This window comes from Bombus flavifrons, chromosome 5, assembly GCF_040668555.2.
Source record: "Bombus flavifrons isolate JBK064 chromosome 5, iyBomFlav1_principal, whole genome shotgun sequence".
In the NCBI taxonomy this organism is placed as follows: Eukaryota; Metazoa; Arthropoda; class Insecta; order Hymenoptera; family Apidae; genus Bombus; species Bombus flavifrons.
In genome coordinates, this window is record NC_138446.1 from 9,994,665 (window position 1) to 10,013,009 (window position 18,345).

Here is an 18,345-nt window from a genome sequence, read left to right on the forward strand (position 1 = left end):
GATCGCCTCTTCCTTTCTTCGACGATAGAAATCAAATGTTCTATCCGCATTTAAGTTGAAAGGAAACTAAACTTCATCGTCTACTTTAAATCATCTCCGTTGTTCTTCGATCGATTGAACATATTTTGTCATTTTCTTACAGCCTTTGTCTATAACGTAACTTTATTTAAAACATACCAGGTACCTCGAATATTTTGAAAAATGAAGAAACATTAGATACAGGACACGTTAAGTAAGAAGAACAAGCTGTACATGTGCTCTGTGTCTACCTTCCGGTTGATGAATATGATGGCACATAAATTGGAGGATGAATCAGATTGGACGCTGGTGCCCTTCGACCCTCGGCCGATTAGCGCCTAACGGAAGACGGCCCTGGCGCGTGACGAGTCCTTATTTGGATTGGGGGGCCGTCGGCCGCCGCCTCGTCGCGACGCACGGCGTCTCTCCTTCTCGGCGTCACGGTTAGGGCGGCTAAGGACTAGGCGGTGGCGGCGGGCCGAGACGAGTGTTAATGCACGATAGATTTCCATCTAAGGGGCGGATCGCTATTTTCGGCTGCGAACCGATATGGATAAAGGGACCCCACAGAGCCGGCACTGTGCCACTCGCCGCTCTCGGTCTCTTGCACGACGTACGCCCTAAGCGACCATTGCCGATCTCTCGACTCATTAGCGAACGGTAAATCGAACGAGTGTTCCGTTAGTTTGCATCCGCTAAAACAGCGTGCTGGTGTGTAACCGGTGAGCTTTCTTCTTGATCGTTGGATCGAGACGAGGGTTGCACGCATGATAATCGCGGACGATCGGCTCGGTCCTCGTGCCTTGGGGAACAGGAAACAGTGTGTAGAAACGAGGTTTTTGCAAGGTGTAATTCGCGTCGTTTCAGTGACTTCGCACCGGAAATCAGTATCGACCTTGCCAAGAGAGTGTACGAGGACCGAACGCAGTCGATCGTTGCAGGATCCTTGCATGTCATCGAATCCTCATTGTGAAGTGATGTTCCGCAAATGTGATACCAATGCCTGTGCTCTTTTTAGTATACGTTGCTACCGTTGGCTTTAATAGGCGAATCTTTGTTCGATTGGTTTACAATTAAACGCTCTTCTTTTAAAACAATGCGTAGCAAACGTTTAACGATGATAATTATTCGATCGTATAATTATGGTAGTATTTTAATAATCAACGATTAAATAGCTGCAATATGTCGACTAATTCTTATGACAAATATTTAGTTTAAATTAACAGCTCCTTTTTAGTATCTCTCGTTAAAATTGCTAACGATATTTATTTTGATATTTATTCTGCTTGTAAGTAGTATCTATTGAAATTCTCGATATTTTATTGATTATACCAAACATTCTTTTTCGCAATTCAAATTCTAGTGATTGAAACGGACTTCTTCTACCTATTTTTAATACCGCGCATTTGCTCCATAAAAATTGTATGATTTTTGTTCTTTTACTGATTCAAACTCCTAATTCTCAAACCTCTTATCAAGATACCTGCGAAGAAGTAAAAATTGCATTAAAATATTAATATCTAACTATTAACCACTTAATAAAAGAAAAAATATGATCGAAAACAAACGCACGAAATACAGGTTCATATGCATTTCAAATTTCATTTCTACAGTAGGTAACACTAATAATCAAACAAGATGTGTGATGATGATGTTGCGGCACTAGTCGTGGACAATGGGTCCGGTATGTGCAAGGCGGGATTCGCTGGAGATGACGCACCGCGTGCTGTCTTCCCCAGCATTGTTGGCCGCCCACGTCATCAGGTATGGAAATTTTGAAAATCACCATGAAATTCCAATATGTACGCCATTTTTTCGTTACCATGTCTCGCTAATACTGTTAATAATTATTGCAGGGTGTGATGGTCGGTATGGGTCAGAAAGACAGCTACGTAGGAGACGAGGCCCAAAGTAAAAGAGGTATACTTACCTTAAAGTATCCTATAGAGCACGGTATCATTACCAATTGGGATGATATGGAGAAGATTTGGCACCACACCTTCTACAACGAATTGCGAGTTGCTCCTGAGGAACATCCAGTCCTTCTCACCGAAGCCCCTCTGAATCCGAAAGCTAACCGCGAAAAGATGACCCAGATCATGTTCGAAACCTTCAACAGCCCGGCCATGTACGTCGCCATCCAGGCCGTGCTCTCTCTGTACGCTTCCGGTCGTACCACCGGTATCGTCTTGGACTCGGGAGATGGTGTCTCGCACACCGTACCCATCTACGAAGGTTACGCCCTTCCTCACGCCATCCTCCGACTGGACTTGGCCGGTCGCGATTTGACCGACTACCTCATGAAGATCCTTACCGAGAGAGGTTACAGCTTCACGACCACGGCTGAGCGAGAAATCGTGCGCGACATCAAGGAGAAACTTTGCTATGTCGCCCTGGACTTCGAACAGGAAATGGCCACCGCTGCTGCCAGCACCTCCCTCGAGAAGAGCTACGAGTTGCCCGATGGACAGGTGATCACCATCGGTAACGAGAGGTTCCGTTGCCCAGAAGCCCTGTTCCAACCTTCCTTCCTGGGTATGGAGTCCTGCGGTATCCATGAAACCGTCTACAACTCCATCATGAAGTGCGACGTCGACATCCGTAAGGATCTGTACGCCAACACCGTACTCTCTGGCGGTACCACCATGTACCCCGGTATTGCCGATCGTATGCAGAAAGAAATCACTGCCCTGGCTCCATCGACCATCAAGATCAAGATCATCGCTCCCCCCGAGAGGAAGTACTCCGTGTGGATCGGTGGATCCATCTTGGCCTCACTGTCCACCTTCCAACAGATGTGGATCTCCAAGCAGGAGTACGACGAGTCCGGACCTGGCATCGTGCACCGCAAGTGCTTCTAAGGTGGTGCACCGATCACAGGGGTTCATGATTTTCACCTGCTTTCTTTTCTTTTTTTTCTATTCGTGCTCGAGCTGTGACCCTTTCACATATGGATTCACCGATGCCAAGGGGAAGAAAGAGAGAAGAAGGTAGAATGGGGGAAAACGAGATTTGGGAAAGGAAAATTACTGAAGTGCCTTTATTCTACACATTTATCAGACTGTACTTTACTTTTTAGTTTGTACAACATGACTGTTTGTTATTTTAACGTTAATTAATTTATTGATAATAATCTCCTCGGCCATTGCAACAAGCCCTTCTCGGCCTTGTCATTATGTATACGCTGACTTACATGTATCGTACAGACACGCACACATACACATACAGATACAAAGGCTTTCTTGAAATCGTAAGCGCACGTAATTTGGCATTTGCGATACGCACGGGGTGGTAATCGACGAGAGTGAAGTATATGATATGGGAAACCATGACCAGGCGCATCAACGTCGGCTCATATTGCTGCCTGGCGTATTGTTCTTATTATATCATATAATTGATGATAATAAAACTGTATTATATAATAATTCAATGTCGGATTATGTGAACCTTATCGTACGTGATATTTCTGGCGATTACTCAAAACAATGACATAATGGACGGGTACAAATTACGATTTTATAGATAAAGTTCAAGAGAATTATTGTGTTTTGGGTTCTCATGACATTTAACTACAGTGTGCTCTGGCAGCTGGCCAGTTTGTGTGCAACTTTAAGTGACTATACATATTCTCATTTCTTTCAACAGACTATAGAGTTACACAGTAATTAAGAAAAATTATGAATAATTCTCTGTTCGCTTATCATTATTATTATTATTATTTATATGACACTGAAAATTAGATATAATGTAAGCGTTAAATCTTCAAGAGGATTAGTTACTCTATATTAAGAACCGACGATACTTCGATCCAGAAATAGATCTACAGGCTACACCTGTTCAGCCATAACAATTTACGAAGACATTACGAGCCAATTAGAAGATCATAGCAAATCCTTTAAAACAGAAATAATTAAATTTATCAATTCTCCGTACGATTTATTCGTGAAATTTAATTTCATCGTAAAACGAAACATCTCATTTATTTCCTTGTCCATTTATCTTTCTGGATATAATTATCTAAATTACCTAATATTTATCTATTACTCGTTTCGACATCAAAGTAATTATCTCCAGCATCAATGACCGTACTTTAATCCCACAACAAAAACATCTCTCGCATCTTTCGAGTTCGAAGACGGTCGATTATAGACTCTTGTTCGAAGGAAAATCCGTAACCCAAGACGAGCGATAAAACTGTGCTACAAATAAAGAAATAACAAAAATAGAGTTGTCGGTACGTGGATGCCGTGGCTGTCGAGGAGTGCATGCCGGGGGTCCCCGGGATTGCCTCCCTAGCCTTACAAGGCCCCCGGGTGACTTACGCTTATTTTGACGCTTCACCAACTAAAATTAGAGCCCGCACTCTTTGGGAGTTTTGGGACGTGTATGCATACGTGCGTGCACCTGCATGGGGTGGAGGTGCTCCAGTTTAGGATGACTTTATCACACTCCGTCCCTCTTCACGAGACAGCCACGTGCTGAAAATGCTAATGCTAGAAAACGGATAGCTTTACGAGCAAGCTCGACGAGTAATTCGTATGTATTACGAATCGTTGCTCTTTACCACTTAAATTATTACCGTATCGTATGACTCGTCTTTGTATGAAATAGTGAAACGTGAAAAACGACTGTACAGCATAATTCTTCGGTCTGTTATACGTGTAACGGAATAGATGCAGAAGGAAAGAATTGATAATTTATTTTTTCAAAGATAGAGTCGTTAATTACTTACTTTGGCTGAAAGAAAACTTAAAAATTTATTATCAAGCGTGATAAATAAGATTTATTAGATAAGTTAACGAACAGTTTTATTTTCTAGTTATGTGATAATATAGATATAATGATCGTGGTTTAGGTTATAGATAAATTTTGTTCATTGAGAACGGATAGAAAATTATTAGTTTAGTATGATTATAATGAAATTATCTTGATCTTCTAAACACAGGTACATATTACACGTATATACCTAATAATTATAAGTAATAATAATGAAGTGATTTGAATCGCATACTATAAATATTTCCTCTTTTTAACTGGAATTTCGCTTTTAATAAAATATATGAAACATTTTCCTATACACAAATATCTTTAATAAATTTGTACCTTATACATGTCATACTTATAAATAAATAATAAATATATTATTGCAATCTTAAATAATGTCAATTAATTGTTAAATTATGACTTGTATTGTCATTATTAATTTCTAAATATTTTTTTAGATATGTTGATAAATAATTTTAATGATAATATGTTGTGATAATACATATATATGGTAATATAACACATAACATATTGTTTTGTAATATCATAATTAGACTGCGGATTTTGGAGTATAGTTTTAACATTTATCAATTTTTTCAATTTAATTAGGATTATATAATCTTCATATTCAATTTGTATTAAATAGGTATGAAAATCCTGATTTAAATAGTGATATTACGTGTATGATTCAAATACTTTCCTAGATTTTATGATAAAATAAAAAAATACTAAACTTATATCTATGCACTCTGTATTCAGTCATCTTCTACGTTCTACATATTTAAGTACGCATGTGTCACAACACTTGCAACGGCGCATTCATATGTTAACGTGGTTCTTTATCAACAAAAAGCGAAAAACAATTACTTTCGTAACCTCGAATTCGAGATACAGTACCAGGTACGTTTTATGATCTAAGGACTTTATTTAAATACAATTTAACAATATATCTTGTTTGTATAAAGTATCGTTTATTTGTGAAATAGTTACAGTGATTATTACTGTCATGTGTATCTTGTATCCTATTCTATTAAAACGAGAATAATCAAGCGATGACAAAGATCGCCATTCTTTCTAAAATGTAATCTATGTCTCATCGTATAGTCACGAAAGAAAATAAAATGTTGATAGAAATTCAGATGTATTTAAGTATAAAGGGATTAAGTTAATGATCTCTGATTATTAATGTGTATCTGTGAAACGAGTTACGTTCGTTAAGGAATTTTATGATCCAATTCGAACGAGAATAAAACATGCCGAGGTTGCAGTATAAAACATCAATATGTCAATACAAGTAATATAGGAATGTTTTAGATACATAAGGTAAATTTCATAAATTATTAAAGTCATTTTAATAGGAAATAAGTTTAATTTAAAAAATAATTTAATAATTACAAAAATATTTGATTTTCTAACGACATAATTTTAAATGATACAGTGAATTTTTTATGCAACAATGTTATGTTAATTAATGCTTACTGAAAGGAAAGCTTTTTATGTTCCCACTATTGAAATTATTATAAAATTATTATATGAATAGCATTTCTGTATTTATATCTGAACAATATGGTAAGTTTGTAGAGGAATAAAAATATTTATTTTTTTTGCAGATTTATATTATATTGGCACAAAATGTAATATTAAAAGTAGTATTCTTATATTATGTTTACAATGGAGGAAGTTATACCAATGAGCTGGTTGAACCAGATATTGTTGATTTTAAGTATATTAGTTACATTGTTATCTGTAATTATACAAGAATGGGCTGGTTTGACACCATTATATATTTCTATTTCATGGGCTATTTTTATTACAATATTATCAGTGTGGCTCAGTTGTTTTTTATTTCAAGTTGCATTAAAAGCTAATAGACCACTTAATATAAGGTTTGTTAATAACTGGTTATATAACAAATTTGTAAATAATTTGAAATTACAAATTGATTCCAAAGAAAAAAGTGAATGTATTAGTAAATATGAGAATGAAGTAAGAACAAATAAAAACACAAATTCAACACAAGTATCTAAAGAAAAGCGAAAGGAAAAAGTAGTAATTAGATCTAGTGGAAAAGATACTTCTTTAAAAAGAAAGAGAGCAGTAGAAATATATAATTTAGTAACAGAAATAAATTTAAAATGCATAAAGGTTTGGTATAAATCTATCAGTGATGATAAATCATTCCCTAATGAAGCACAAGAATTACTAAAAAAATTACTGACCAAACTGTTTCATAAAATCAGTTTAATAGACAAAATAAAGCTTACTCATAAGCTGTTTAATGTGTTCTTATTACATTTAAAAGAATATCAAAGGTATGATGTTTTATATATATGTTTATAATATAAATTATTCAAACTAATTATATTATATTGTAGAGCATTACGACGGGTTGAGAAAGGAACTGCACCAAATATTGAAGAAGCATTTAGATATTTACATCCTGGTTCTCGTAATATGCCAGTGTTAGAACATATGCTTCATCGAATGGTTACTATCCTAGCACAAGAATTTTTACAATGGGAGTTAACAAGTTCATTACCATGTAAACTGTTACTATCTATCTTAGCAAAAAGATTATTAATAGTTGTTGAAACAGTAAGTTCTCCAAATTGGTTATTTCAAAATTTATCTGACTTTTTACTGCAACAAACACCAAAAAATGTTGCCAAAGTTCAAAGTAAACAGGAAGAGAATATTCCACATGTCAAAGTATGTGCAGAATTCTATAATGCTTATTTTACTTATCATTGATTGTTACAAACTAATAAAAGAACTATTTCAGAAAGTTATATCCAATGCTCTAGGAGATGGTATAACATCTGCAACAGCAGCTGTGATTCCACGATCACTACCAAAACCAAAATCTGAATCATCTACTAAACCTTTAATTAAGCACGAGAATACCTCAGTATCTATAAATGATAAGAGACCTACTTTACATTTACATAACTTAGGTACAGAACATAGAGGTCTATGGGGTCAAAGTATAGTAGAGATAGATGCTGAAATAGAAGGGGATAAAATATCTCCTGTATATGAGGAACCTACAGATTTTGCTACAACAATTGCTAGACTTAGAAATGTATTACAGCAAAAGTCAACTGTAAATACACCATTGTGGGTATTAATATTTTTCGATAATTTAATAATAATTTCGATTTTTTTAATAAATAATTTAATATATCTATATTATATATTTCAGACATGTGGAAGAAAAATCTTACGTAGTATATGAAGGTAGTCAATTTACAAATTTGTCAATTCCTTGGACAGAATTTCATACAGCTCTTGATGGATCACAACAATTACTTTATTGTATTCAATTTGATGATATAGAACAACGGGGGGTTGATCTATTTGAAACTACAACTGCTACTGTTAGAAGACAATATCGCGATTTTGCTCAGTTACATACTAGTCTACAAGAGGTGAATTTAACATTTTATACCTATTAACTGTTTTATGGTACTTTTTGATTTATTTTGTGCAATGTAAAATATATAGATTCCAGAATTAGCACCTATTATGTCAAACTTGGTATTACCAAAAGGCGGTCGTCTTGAATTAGAGAATTATTTGAAAACTTTAACTGCACGCTTGGCTAGTGAATGTCCACCGCAATTGCGACATTTTTTACGTCCAAGTAGTAACGCCAATAAAAAAGCAGATGTGGTTGCACCTCGATTTGACAAATTTTTAGTCAAAACAGTAAGTGGTGTTTTTAATACTTTAAGAACAGTCGTTCCAGGTTTTGAAATTGAACAAGAAGAAGAAAACGTTCCGTTACCAACATTAATGCCTTTAGCTGATATTCCGTGGAGATTCGTCGAGAATATTAAATCGGTAACTAAATGTAAATTTTAATGGACAAAATATTTCAAATTAAATGAAATTTATAAATCATATCATTATATATAAAATTTCACCTCTCTTATTATAATAGAAAAGTCTAGCAGCTGAACTTCAACAATTAATAACTGAAAGAACTGAATATTCTTGCGTGGATTCTGCTTACGAAGCTGTTGATTCAATGGAGAGTGCTAATGATTCTGCATTATTAACTCATTGGTGGGAAACTGTAAAAAGTTCTTATGAAGGTAAATATAACGTATTATAAAAATTATTGAGTATGTTATAAAATGTTTCTTTTCTTTTACTTTTATTTTCAGAGGACCTTGATGATTTGGATTCACATCTAATATTAACATGTGTTGCTGTCGATCTTATTTGTGAATTATTGGCAGGAGTTGGAAGTAATAATGCCTTGCAGCAAGAGGCAGTTGTTCGATGGGCAAAGCTACTCTTTGGAAATGTTACTGAACCTATATTACAAGTAATAATTCATATTTATTTATTATTTTTTAATGTTATAAGAAGTGTTATTTTTTTGTTCAATTATGAATTTCTTATAATTACAGACTGTTACTTTACAAATTTTTGATCAATTGGGTAATATATCACTTCATAACGTCCAAAATAAACTTTCTGAGGAACCACTGAAACTATTAAAAAAAAGACTGTTGCAAGAATTATTAGTTAAACTTCCAAATGATGTAAAATTAGTATTTGGCGAAAATGACACGTTAAATATTTTAAAGTATTTACTTGATTCTTATGAAATAAAGAAGATTAACGTAGACTTAAACCTACAAATATTAGATGTTCTAGCATCACAGCTATTAAGTACATGTAGGTCAAAACATAGTACAACTCTTTAATAATTTAATTTTATTTTAATTCAATAACAAAAGGTTGATTCAATTCCTTTTCACAATTTTATTTAGCCACTGATCAAGTTACAGGTATTAGGAGTTGCTAATTACTAAAATATGTTTTAGTCGAAAGGAATTGATGTGCCATATGTAACTAAATTTGTTGATTTAATAATGTAGAATTATATAAAATTTTCAAAAACCGACTATGTACCTGATTATATAAACTAAGGATGCCAAGTATTTTTTTCATTAATACAAGACTCTTTATGAGTTGTATGATGTAATTCACGCATATTAGGTACTATATGCATTTAAATTGTACATTTGTATTTAATGTTTAAGTTTTGTACAAATATTTATGAAAAATCATTATATTTCACAATTAATAAAAGTCTATCAATATACATCAAATGAAACTTATATGTATGCAAAATCTTAGGAAATTAATACATATTTATTCTTATGAATAATAACATCTAATTTATAATTTAATTAAGAATCCTTCCCTTTGTTGTGACCCTTTTGTTTTTCTAATTGTGCCCTGAAACAAATAATTTTATTTTAAAAAATTATATGATTTGACAATTTTTTAACCACTCATAATGTTCTTATTATTTTAAAGGAATTTATATTTTTCAGTATTAAACAATATTGCTATAAATTGCAATAGTATTGCAATAAAAAAAATATACTAATGAGATTGAATTGTTTATTATTTGATGGTTTATAAACCTGAAAGCCATGTACTTCTTAAAATAATGTTATGATCAAAATTACCTTAATTGTTGATTAAAATCATCTTCTACATCATCATCATCCCAGTTGTCTTCCCAAACACTAATATCTTCATTGTCTTCATCAACTGCAGTCCAATCTATCAAGTCATTCAGTCAAATTGAGGTTAGAATACTGCACGAACCATTTTAACAATTATAATAAGTGTATAGTATTAAATTATTGTACCTTCTGCAGGGAACTCCTCAAATTCATCATCTTCCTCTAATAATCCGAGATCAACCTTTGCTTTATCGTTCTTGTTTTCTGACATTGTGAAATTTTATAATTATCACGTAAATATGTCACTTACGGAGGTAGAGACACAACACGTTTGAATCTTCTAGAGACTTTCTTGCTGCATAAAAGACGATCGAGCATGAAATAAAAGTTCAAAGCTACCAACTCTGACTCAAAAGAAGAATTCTATAAATTACTACAATAAATTTATTTTAACATAAAGAAATTAAATTATCGTTCCTCACGTATTTTCCTATAAATGAATAGTGAATTGTATAAAAAGATATTGATTCTATAATAGTATTCTTCATCATATACTAAAAATGTCATAAAAAATGCTTAAAATAAGTAATATAGGGACTATAGCACTTGGTTTGAAAATTATTGCACTTGACCTTAAAAAAGTATCTATAATTTAACCAGTTCTCTTAATTGAAGCTGATTATATGATATTAATAATAACAATAAATAATAAAGCTGGCCCGATGAAGATAATATAATTATTTTAATCTTTTAAATACATATATCGTAATATAGATTAAATAGATATACATAATATAAATTAAATAAATGTATTGTAATTATATATTTTAAGGAAAAAATATTAGTAATTGAATTTCTCGAAATCGTCAAATCATCATAGGCATTCAAAATTAGCGCTAAAGAAAGCTAAATCTTCGTTATATCACTAGATTGCGCTGACCACTGATAGATACTTAACATTAATTTACTATCTTGTATGTGCTTTTAGGTATAAAATACTATTATAAGCAAAGAGTAGGGATACAACTATTGTATCCATGCATACCCCTACTCTTTGTTATAAATGTACAACCACTGCTGTATAATGAAATTATATCACAGAAAGTATTGTGTAAGCTGAAAAGCATAAATTTCAAATCTGTAAATTAATTATTGATATCGTATAATTTAACGTTATCAGGTATACGAATTACCAACACTTTTAAGACATTAAAGATATATATAACTAAGTATATATTCGATTACCTTATCGTGTACAACGGAAAATTCCTTGTATCCTTTTTTTCACGTGACGCAACATAGGTAATCGTAAATATTACGTTTCACCGTTGATAGTTCAATTCATCAGAAATTAAAATTAAAATTGGAATTCGTATCGATAAGCAAACGAGTGTAAGAGTGCGCTTACCGGTGTGTCGCATCGCAGTGGGGCGAGGGGCAACACACCAATGTCGTAAATGGAATAACCAATCATTAGGTACTTTTTTCCCTAATCTCCCCGTTTATGGTGGGGACATTCAGTTTCGTAATGATGAAGTGATTCGTAGTCGTAGTCTCATAGTAGTCATTGAGTATCAAGGAAGATAGCTGTTAAAGCGCGATGGTTTTGGAGGATTACAAAGAACTTGTGGCATCATGTGCCTCAATTTGTACAATGGCCCAAATGTCAGCTGGCACGTAAGTTGAGGAAATAAAAAAATTTCGATTTATATGTTTTTTCTGAAATACAACGTTCGATTTCTATTAGAAAATATACGTTTTGGAATAGAAGCGTATTACAAACTACGTGAGCGTGTAACTGTTCTTTGACATTGACATTTATATTCAAACTACTTTTTTAATATTCCACGTGATACACCGAACACTAGATTTCTTTGTTTTTTCATGCATTGCGGCAAAATTGAGAGAAGTTGTGTTACTTTTATATAAAGCCATTGATTATAAGTTATAAAATTTAAAAAATATGTATATATGTACTAGTAAAGTCCTGAATGTCATGATATAATTTAAATCGTAAATGTATGTTTCTTTTAAAAGTGCCACATCATTTTTTTCATTATTACAGTATTAAAATATTTAAACCATTTTATTTGCGAATATGCGTATGTGTCGCTCATTTTTTTAAATGACTAGTTATAATGTAACAAATATGTATATATGTTTTTATAAACTTATCATAAAAATAATTAGGTATATTACATACGAAATTTTTACATATGTTTCACATTGACTTTTGTAAATTAAAATACCAAAAATGATAGTATTAATTATATGTTTGAACTATTATTGATGTACAACAAAAACATCTATTTGATATTTTTTATGTATTTATAACATGTGAGATATGTATGAAATTGAGCAATTAGGACTAAAGTAATTAATAACTAGTAACTAATTAGTAACTAAAATTAACAAATAATTACTTTTTATATGATTAATCGTAAATATTTATACATAAACTTTGCAAATTTCATTCTCGTTATTTGTACCTATACCTAATAATAATTTTAAAGAAAAGTGCTGACATAACATGATTCATGAATATATGAAGTTATCTAATAGCATATAGTTTATATAATAGAAATATAATATACCAATTTGTATAAGTAAATTGTATATATAATATATTATATCTATCATATGTAGATTTTTAAGTCATTTCAAATATTAAATTTTTGTATTTCATCAATGTAACTTCAAAATATTGTAAAGATATAAGTCAAAAATTGTATGTGTGATTTTACATACTAGCTGTTTACATTATTGCTATCAATTTAAAGTATATTAAGTAATAAAAAATAACATTTTTGATTGTCATTTAATTGTAGATTGATATGTAAGGATATTTATCAAAAGGGCACGTCTAAAGGATTTGATCCCATGCCTTTTTTGGGTGGCATAGGAATGTAAGTGCATTATTTTATTATTTAACATAGATGACATAAAGATAAATACGCAGTGTGTAATGTTATTTAAAACATATTACTGATTGTTCTGTTCTTGTGAAGTAAAGATATCTAAATATAGTATTAATACTATTGTCCATAATAGAAATATTTCATGTTGTTTTCTGTTCATAACTGTGAAAAAAGTATTATAGATCATAGTATAAGAAGGAAATTCATATATACAGACTATTCAGATAGACATATAGTGAATCAAAAACTTTTTATAGGTGCATCTTGATGCTTCAATATGCATGGATTGTGAGGGATCCTGCAATGATTAATGTTAATGTTTTTGGATTACTCACAAATACAGCATACATGGCTGTATATTATTATTACTCACCACACACGGTACGAGTTTATATTTCTAAATTCAAATGCATGATGTGTTACTTTCTGGCATGTTACTTTCTTTCTTTGTAAATTATTTCCCTATTTAGTTTCCATCTTTGAACGTTTGAATTAATATTCTGTTACGATATACACCATGGATGAAGTTGTATGTTTTGCTGCTAAATTTTAAGAAACTAAAAGACTCTTAGAAGCACGTAGCTTTAATTTTTGTATATATTGCAATTTTCCTTATTGTATTATACATCATGCATCATACAGGATTAGGCAGAAGTAAAATATTACAAATTATTTTCTCCGAAGCTATTGCAGATATCAACCTGAAATTTTTAAATGTTAAATGGTGCAGAGGGGCTAAAATTTTAGATTGTAAGATATTGAGAGCATGAGTGTTTTAAGACTGGAAAGGGTGCTACGCCCACTTTTTTATCAAATAAGATGACATATTAATTTTTCGATATTGTTACGTCATGAAGATGTTATCAAACCTAACAACTTTTATCTAAGGCACTGTTTCAATTTTGTATAGTTAAGGAATTATAGCGGAAAATAACTTGCATAAGTGGAGCTCCGCGAAGATGTCGAAAGATATCAAAAGAAATGTATATTGCTTTGAAAATTATTTTGTTAAATGTTCAAAGAGTTCCCCATTCGCTTTCAAACACGCATTTATTCTTGTGATAATAGCTTTGCGAACTTCGCGAAAAAATGCTTTAGATAAAAGTTGCTAAGTTTGATAACATGTGCTCGAATATCGAAAAATTAATATCCGATTAAGAAAGAATGAGGATAGCATCACATATCCCACAATATCTTACATCCCTAAAATGTTGGTGCCTCTACACCCTCCAATACCTAATTTCAAGTTAGTATCTACAATGGCTTCAGAGGGAACAGCTCCTAACACTTTATCTGCCCCGCCCTGTATATAAAATTATAATATTTTCAGTTTGTTCGATTTCTTTTTCTTTTCTTTACGAAATCAAAATGTAGCTACATCTAGCAAAGTCATGTATCCATCAGTAGTGCAAAAGGCGCGACAAACATTCGCAAACACTTGTAACATTTTCAAGATAACGAGCACGTGTATTTACTATTTGCTAATCTGTTGCACAGTCGATAGATACGCGGCTGAATATATAACGAGACATTGTCTTTATTGAATTACAAACAATTGTAATAAAATAAAAACACAGGATATCCGATAGCTGGTAGTATAACCAGTCAGTTGCTGATCCCGCATGAAAAAGTAAGTCGAAAAGAAAGACTAAAATTGTTTCATTTCACCCTTCGCTTTTGAGAAAATCAAGTTTGAAAATGTTTGCGGTACACGTACATTTAACCCAGCTCAGCGGATTTTACTGTAGGCTATCTTCATCCATATTACTAAACGTTTCTAATAATAGTTAACAATTTCAGATGACTTGAATGTTGAGGACACAGGATGAAAGAAAGTGTATATTGCATGAGTGTGGAAATAGTGCAAGAATGATAGAAAAGATTTCTGAATATATTGTAGAAATCCAAATGTTGAACAACTGTTTCCTATGTACATATATAACCCTCGCTCGGCCATAGTTTTTAAGATATTGGCCAAAAATTTATTTTGTTTATAATTGTGCGTTGGTAATAGTTTATGCGTTAGTATTGGCTGCCGGCAGCCTTGTGGCGAGCAGGTATAATGACTCAAGCGAAAACTAGCTCTTATCTTTTATTTCTGGTACGTATAAACGAGAGTTTGGCGAGTTTGGCTAAAGGTCCGTGCACAACTGCATATGCGAGACTGTAAAAAATGTGTGTTATAACTTACAATGTATTGGATTTGGGCTTGAGTTAGTTCTGTAACGAATGAAGTTGTTGCGTAAGATAATAACAATTATTCTTTTCTTAAAATAACATCAATTATTCATTCGCCTGCTATTTTTATAATTAATTTGTTATCATTTCACGTAAGCGTTGCCAGCCGCCTCACGGTAGCCAGATTCAAAAGACTAACGCGAAGCGAAAACCTAATATGTAGATTGGTGTTCTTAATTGAATTATAACTGGTATTTCTTGCAGCCTCGCGTGTGCAGTTGTGCACGAGGTCTTTGAAGAGGGATTCTCGTGTGACAACAATAGAAGGAAATGATTTTTATAAATCTTTTTGTAGACTAACTACTAATTATATGGGACTAGACGTTTTCGGGATGCAAATACAGTCTTAAAGTACAAACGTAATCTCTTTTATGTCAATTCTTCTTATCGTTTATTAAATTTTTAAATTGCCACGTTTGGTAACTTTTTAAACTGAGAAACTGACTGATTACTCAATTTAGGACAAAGTTGATTTAAATTTGTCCAAGGGTCGAACCTCAAATTCTTAGTTGGTTACTTATTTACAATATCTTTTTAAACAATAGAAAAAAGTAAATTTTTCTTCTGAACGCTAGAACTTTCCAATCTTTCGTGTTTTGATTTCAAAGACAGTTTCAATCGAAGTGTAATCTATGGGTATCTGCCTTTAAGAAAATTTCTGATGACTGTGACAGATGCTATACTGTACGCAAACAATGGTTACATTGTCAAACATGATAACAAGACTCGTATCCACTTAACTCGGAATTGTGCTCGCGAGAACATAGGAGAATGGCTACAGTGTACCATATACGCTTACTACTACAATCAAATGTCGTTGTCGTCTATGAGCTGTTGCTACAAGTATAATTAGGCGAGTGCGATTTGGTATTTTGATTTTTACAATATGTTCAAAAATCATGGAAATCGGTGAAGTTGGTGTACCTGTAAATATAATTATCTTATTTTTTCATGTAGAACCACCCCCTGTCCGGTTGTACTATCAGTTATCGGACACCCTGTATATCGATAGTCAGGCAAAATTAAGACTTTACGTAGAACCTAAGTTGGTGTTTTGCGAAGAAACGTTGAACAAATATTTCTAACCGTATCAATGTCTGAATAAATATTTTACATCGTCTTCCGCATTTTTAGAAGGATACACTTGCTTTAATAGGCAAGGTAGCAGCCTTTGTAGCGGCCTTCCTCGCGTATGCACAAGTGGAAGATCCCGAGAAGCTCGAATTCAGATTCGGTTTGATTGTGACAGGATTATTTTTCCTCTTAATAGCGTCTCCTCTTCTACATATTGTAAGTAAAATTCCACGAACGTAGCTAAGAGCTCTAACAAACTTAATATCCACGAAACGAATAATACAAGCATTATTATTTGTTTGCATAAACTTTTCTTTACTTATCTTACGTTCTTAGCATTTTACTCTAGATTTTTATTCAGTTTTTCAAATTTCGATAAATATGTTAAATGTTAAAAATAATTATTGAAAGATCAATGCATGTATATATGTTATTATCTTATCAAAGTAGTTCTGTCGATGATACAATGTCTCTTTTCAAATAGTTAGCTATTTTTTTTGTATGCAATAATCGATGAGAAATTTTGCAATCGTTGAGTAACATTTCTGCGTTGCGACAAGAAGTTGTAAAAAGTTGTGAGCCGTGACAAACCATGCGAAATCGTGTAATCATCCAAATAGAAATAGCGCAACTGGATTGGAAACTTTCAGATATTGTTATCGTAAAATTGTATTGCCTTCAGTAAAATTTCGATGAAATTTATCGAGCTTCTTTAATCACGATTGCGATGTTTTAAAGAATTTAAAATTGATTTTATATTCTTCAAATTTTCTCGGCTAAATTAGGATATATCTAACAGTTGTATTATTGTACTTCCGTTACGTATTGCCTCAATTTCTCGTTGACCGAGATGTTCTTTGCACGCCATCGAGCGTAACAGTATTTTACCAGATGAGATTCATTTTCAAACGTGTAGCAGTTTCTGTGTACTTTCCTGAGATATTATACATCTTAGTATCCAATTTATTCATACAAACAGTTCTAAATATATTTCTTCGTACTTTTACTTGACTTCGAACGAAGAATCAATTTAGTTAGTGAGTGATTTCTTTGTTAAACGTATTTCCATTTCGAACGAATGCGACACAAGAGCGAGTTAGAAAAAGATACTCTAATATTCTCGAACATAATGTTTAAGAAACACTGCTATTATTGTTCGCATAAAACAAATAATACGAATCAGAAGTTTCGTTAATAATTTTTTAAACGCTAGACATTATGTTTAATGATATTTAGATTGTCTGAATTAACTGTATTTACGAAATTTGTTCATACGAATAATAATAATCTTTTGTTTTTTGATTCATCAGAGGGAGATCATAAAGACAAAAAACACGGATATCCTTCCGTTCCCACTGATATTTATGGGCACTATTGTTATATCTTTATGGCTATTGTACGGGATTATAATTAATAACGTCTTCATTATCGTAAGTAGATTTCCTGTTTCTTATTCCCTCGTACTATCTAAACTACTACAAAATTCGTAGATTATCACTCGCTAATGTATTATGTATTTTTAAAGTTTCAGAACTCGGTTGGTTTTGTTTTGTCTGTGGCGCAATTGTCCCTGTTCGTGATATATCCATCGAAATCGAAAGGCAAAGCTTCCAGCCAAGAAAAGAAGGATTAAGAAAAGTGATATTGTAAATATTGGAACTGTGTAGGATGTCGTATGCCTCCAACTGTTACAATTTTTCTACAAGCCTACAAATTAGCAACTAAAATAAGATCTACAAATATGAATTGGATAATAGTTAACGCCGATAGCCATCGATGTTAATTGTTATATCTAGACGATTCTTATTAAACGACGAATTTTCTAATGAAACATACATTTT

The 18,345-nt window shown here is 32.5% G+C and overlaps 4 protein-coding genes across 4 annotated transcripts; 3 read left to right on the forward strand and 1 right to left on the reverse strand.

Moving 5' to 3' along the window:
• Window positions 1-526: 526 nt before the first annotated feature.
• Window positions 527-3,011, forward strand: LOC138180175 (actin, muscle). The gene is made up of 3 exons (XM_069113750.1): window positions 527-678; window positions 1,632-1,782; window positions 1,875-3,011. The coding sequence occupies exons 2-3, from the start codon at window positions 1,657-1,659 to the stop codon at window positions 2,877-2,879; spliced, it is 1,131 nt and encodes a 376-aa protein (XP_068969851.1). The 5' UTR covers window positions 527-678; window positions 1,632-1,656; the 3' UTR covers window positions 2,880-3,011.
• Window positions 3,012-5,446: 2,435 nt separating this feature from the next.
• LOC138180172 (uncharacterized) lies at window positions 5,447-9,612 on the forward strand. The gene is made up of 10 exons (XM_069113745.1): window positions 5,447-5,682; window positions 5,769-6,105; window positions 6,393-7,094; window positions 7,158-7,491; window positions 7,565-7,899; window positions 7,985-8,210; window positions 8,287-8,625; window positions 8,726-8,879; window positions 8,952-9,115; window positions 9,201-9,612. Exons 3-10 carry the CDS (start codon window positions 6,445-6,447, stop codon window positions 9,498-9,500), a joined length of 2,502 nt encoding a protein of 833 aa, XP_068969846.1. The 5' UTR covers window positions 5,447-5,682; window positions 5,769-6,105; window positions 6,393-6,444; the 3' UTR covers window positions 9,501-9,612.
• Window positions 9,613-9,852: 240 nt separating this feature from the next.
• Sem1 (Suppressor of exocyst mutations 1) lies at window positions 9,853-10,661 on the reverse strand. Its single transcript, XM_069113754.1, has 3 exons — window positions 10,461-10,661; window positions 10,275-10,371; window positions 9,853-10,038 (listed from the first exon to the last, which is right to left on the reverse strand). The coding sequence occupies exons 1-3, from the start codon at window positions 10,543-10,545 to the stop codon at window positions 9,990-9,992; spliced, it is 231 nt and encodes a 76-aa protein (XP_068969855.1). The 5' UTR covers window positions 10,546-10,661; the 3' UTR covers window positions 9,853-9,989.
• A 706-nt stretch (window positions 10,662-11,367) lies between these two features.
• LOC138180177 (sugar transporter SWEET1) lies at window positions 11,368-18,335 on the forward strand. The gene is made up of 6 exons (XM_069113752.1): window positions 11,368-11,951; window positions 13,103-13,180; window positions 13,450-13,573; window positions 16,565-16,720; window positions 17,815-17,934; window positions 18,030-18,335. Exons 1-6 carry the CDS (start codon window positions 11,875-11,877, stop codon window positions 18,135-18,137), a joined length of 663 nt encoding a protein of 220 aa, XP_068969853.1. The 5' UTR covers window positions 11,368-11,874; the 3' UTR covers window positions 18,138-18,335.
• Window positions 18,336-18,345: the final 10 nt, after the last annotated feature.

Excerpts from the sequence above, each read along its gene's own strand:
- LOC138180175 (XM_069113750.1), top strand. The coding sequence starts at position 1,657 with ATGTGTGATGATGATGTTGCGGCACTAGTCGTGGACAATGGGTCCGGT. Across the intron at positions 1,783-1,874 it reads TTGGCCGCCCACGTCATCAG|GGTGTGATGGTCGGTATGGG; the intron begins GTATGGAAATTT and ends TAATTATTGCAG.
- LOC138180172 (XM_069113745.1), top strand. The coding sequence starts at position 6,445 with ATGTTTACAATGGAGGAAGTTATACCAATGAGCTGGTTGAACCAGATA. Across the intron at positions 8,211-8,286 it reads TACATACTAGTCTACAAGAG|ATTCCAGAATTAGCACCTAT; the intron begins GTGAATTTAACA and ends TAAAATATATAG. Across the intron at positions 8,626-8,725 it reads TCGTCGAGAATATTAAATCG|AAAAGTCTAGCAGCTGAACT; the intron begins GTAACTAAATGT and ends TTATTATAATAG.
- Sem1 (XM_069113754.1), bottom strand. The coding sequence starts at position 10,545 with ATGTCAGAAAACAAGAACGATAAAGCAAAGGTTGATCTCGGATTATTA. Across the intron at positions 10,372-10,460 it reads TGAGGAGTTCCCTGCAGAAG|ATTGGACTGCAGTTGATGAA; the intron begins GTACAATAATTT and ends ATGACTTGATAG. Across the intron at positions 10,039-10,274 it reads GATTTTAATCAACAATTAAG|GGCACAATTAGAAAAACAAA; the intron begins GTAATTTTGATC and ends TATTTGTTTCAG.
- LOC138180177 (XM_069113752.1), top strand. The coding sequence starts at position 11,875 with ATGGTTTTGGAGGATTACAAAGAACTTGTGGCATCATGTGCCTCAATT. Across the intron at positions 11,952-13,102 it reads GCCCAAATGTCAGCTGGCAC|ATTGATATGTAAGGATATTT; the intron begins GTAAGTTGAGGA and ends ATTTAATTGTAG. Across the intron at positions 13,574-16,564 it reads ATTATTACTCACCACACACG|AAGGATACACTTGCTTTAAT; the intron begins GTACGAGTTTAT and ends CCGCATTTTTAG.